The 2,972-nt window shown below is 42.5% G+C and overlaps 1 protein-coding gene across 6 annotated transcripts in view; it reads left to right on the forward strand.

Annotated features, from left to right (window-relative positions):
- Nucleotides 1-2,972, forward strand: part of abcf1 (ATP-binding cassette, sub-family F (GCN20), member 1) — a 22,653-nt gene that overhangs the window by 7,926 nt on the left and 11,755 nt on the right. For all 6 annotated transcript variants that reach the window (XM_007559008.2, XM_007559009.2, XM_007559011.2 and 3 more), the window contains 4 exons: nt 1,281-1,366; nt 1,442-1,581; nt 2,174-2,322; nt 2,786-2,869. In XM_007559008.2, the coding sequence (XP_007559070.1) occupies nt 1,281-1,366; nt 1,442-1,581; nt 2,174-2,322; nt 2,786-2,869 (459 nt within the window). The remainder of the gene's footprint in view (nt 1-1,280; nt 1,367-1,441; nt 1,582-2,173; nt 2,323-2,785; nt 2,870-2,972) is intronic.

The following is a 2,972-nucleotide window of genomic DNA, read 5'->3' on the forward strand; positions in this document are numbered from 1 at the left end:
CATTGGTATCATCACAGAGCAGAGCTCATCACATTCAGATGGTCAGTTGGGGACATCACTTTAGCCCCATCCCCTTCCAACAGGAAGTCACCTGTTGGAAGGAACTTATTAGAGCAGTTAGAGCAGTCTTTCTTTCTGATGGAAGGAACACTGCAATAAATCTTACATGCCTCATCTTATTTACAGTAAACTTGTCAGGCTTGACCTTTGTTAGCCTCTAAAGAGCCCAATAGTTTTAAATTGCAAATCTGTTCTGCTGGGGTTGTGCGTCGTCGGGGAGCGCTGAGGAAGACATCGGTGTGTGTCGCCTGGCGGACGGGTGCGGAAACTGCGCGAGAGCGTCGGCGGTGGCGAGAGCATGGCGGTGCTGGAAACCCCGCGGTCGCCAATAGGCCTTCAGTGCGCTTTGCTGTGAGGGCCTCGAACACTGCTTGCAGCTTTAATTCATTTTAATGTCTTAGGGTATTTTCAAATTTAAAAAGTTCAAATTCACAGATAAGTTTACTAATACAATAAAATAAAATATTTTATTGATATTGTTATTATTCACACCTTATAGTCTAGTAGACTCAGTTTGATTGGGGACCAAAATTGCCACATTTGCTGTATTCTTAGCTGCAGCAGTTTGTTTTCACACTGCACTGACTGAAATGATCCAAACTAATCACAGTGCAGTACCCTCGCCTGTGGGGGCGCTGCACCAGGAACTACTGAAGATACCAAGATATAATCCTCAGAAGAAGACATGAGCTCAAGTTCTTCACAAAATGCAAACAAAAATGGAGTAGCATCAGACTTTAGTAATTGTAGCTTTCTCTTTTGTCTTTGGTGAAAGACTACAAGCCATTTCTAGCTCTAGCTCTAGATTTGCAAGTTTGTTTTAGTTGTATTTACCCAGAATGCCCTGCACTGCAGTCCACTTTCTGTCCACTTGCAACATTTGACCCAAAAAGTTAGAAAAATGTTGAACATTCTCTTCAGGAAACTTCTGAGGTCCTTTTTCGGCTCTACTATAATGAGTTATTTTCTAATCTTTTTCCTTAAATCTGCATGTTTAGTTTATTGCTGAATATCTAAAATTATTATGGAGTTGATGTGTTTAAAGCTGAAGACAGTGAAACTAATGGTTGATCACTAAGCGTTTTTATTGTTATGTTTTGTAGGATTTCTACCTTAATTATGTCAGGTTTTCATGTGTTTACCAGTTGTTAGAGTTCTGTGTGTTAAGATTCAGTCAGTTATGTCATTCAGGACCATCTTGTTTTCATTTTGTCTTCTAGCAAAGGAAAGACCACTTTACTAAAACACATAGCAAACAGAGCTCTCAGTATCCCCCCCAACATCGACGTGTTGCTGTGTGAACAGGGTAAGTGAACTGTTGATGTTTTACTCCTTCCTGAACACGTGTGGGGCCCGCTGACTGTGTGTGTGTCTTGGATAGAGGTGATAGCTGATGACACCCCGGCAGTGCAAGCTGTGCTGAAAGCTGACACCCGCCGTCTGAAGCTTCTAGATGAGGAGAAGATGCTCCAGGCTCGTCTGGAGAAGGGAGAGGACAGCGTGGCCCAGAGGCTGGAGAAGGTGAGCCTGACCTCTGGGCTGCTTTTCTCACTGCTGAGCCTCACAGTAACAGTGCTGCTGCCTCAGCACTCACACACCACAGTGTTTCCCTGACGTTCTGCTGCGGCTCTGGCTGCAGCTGAGTCCACACCGCACCTCATCAGCACAGAGCCGGGGCACACTTTACCATGGAAACGGGCTTTTCTTAGGGAACTGCTGGAAATCCTAAGCAAATGTCATCAGCAACTCTATCAGACAGTTCAACTGGGATTAAACCAGAGTCATTTTACTCTACTGACACAGAAAGCTGCATTGAAATGCTCACAAAATAATATTCTGTCACACTGATGACACTTTCCATCTTGTAAGAGAAGGGCTGAGTGTCCACCAGCTGTCAACATGCAGGTTTCTAACATAGAGCTTTTAATGAAAGCTGTTATCTCTCTGTGTAGATAAATAACACAGATCCAACCAGACAGCTCCGATGATTAAAATCATTTTTTTCTGAGGCTGTACTTTAGTTTTTTATGGGGATTATTTATGAGCATTTAAAGAGCATGGTGGTTAAAAAGTGACAAATGTTCTTGACAAAAGTGCTTCTCCTCCTTGCCAGGTGTACGAAGAGCTCAGGGTGATTGGAGCTGCAGCAGCGGAGGCCAAGGCCAGGCGGATCCTGGCCGGTCTGTCGTTTACCCCTGAAATGCAGAACAGAGCCACCAAGCGTTTCTCAGGAGGATGGAGGATGAGAGTTTCCCTTGCTAGGTATGCTCTAATCTAAGGGTGGGCATTTATTGTATTGTTTATCATTCATCATGAAAAACTTTAGTCATGATAACAATTTCGATTTATGAATTAAAATTAATGTTTAAATAGCCCCCAAAAACATTTGTACTGTCGGCATTATCTTTACTGTTTGTTCATAGAGAGTATCAACAAATATCAATACATTTGAAAATATGATTAAATCCAGCTAGCATGTCCAGTCTAGTGATAGAAATCATTCTTGATGTGACTGGTGTCTTAAAGAATTGTGTTATGTTTTCACATTCATGCTGTTACTTAAGAAAAGAGATAATTACTATTGTCACGTTTATTGTTATCATAGTAGTACCACAAAATATTGCAATAAAACTTTTAGCTCTCTATCATCCACCTGCACTCTGATCTCCACATCATGCTACTCTGTTTTTAACTCCTGTTAATGTGCGTGCGTGCGTGCGTGCAGAGCCCTGTTCATGGAGCCCACCCTGCTGATGCTGGATGAGCCCACCAACCACCTGGACCTGAATGCTGTCATCTGGCTGAACAAGTACTGAAAGCTTTCATTCATACCAGATAATAACACTCAGACTATCGACAGGAAGCAAAAGTCTTCATACCCCTTCAACAAGCACTCATTTTTAGAGGTTCTT

Source organism: Poecilia formosa, unplaced genomic scaffold (genome assembly GCF_000485575.1).
Source record: "Poecilia formosa unplaced genomic scaffold, Poecilia_formosa-5.1.2 Scaffold101, whole genome shotgun sequence".
NCBI lineage: Eukaryota > Metazoa > Chordata > Actinopteri > Cyprinodontiformes > Poeciliidae > Poecilia > Poecilia formosa.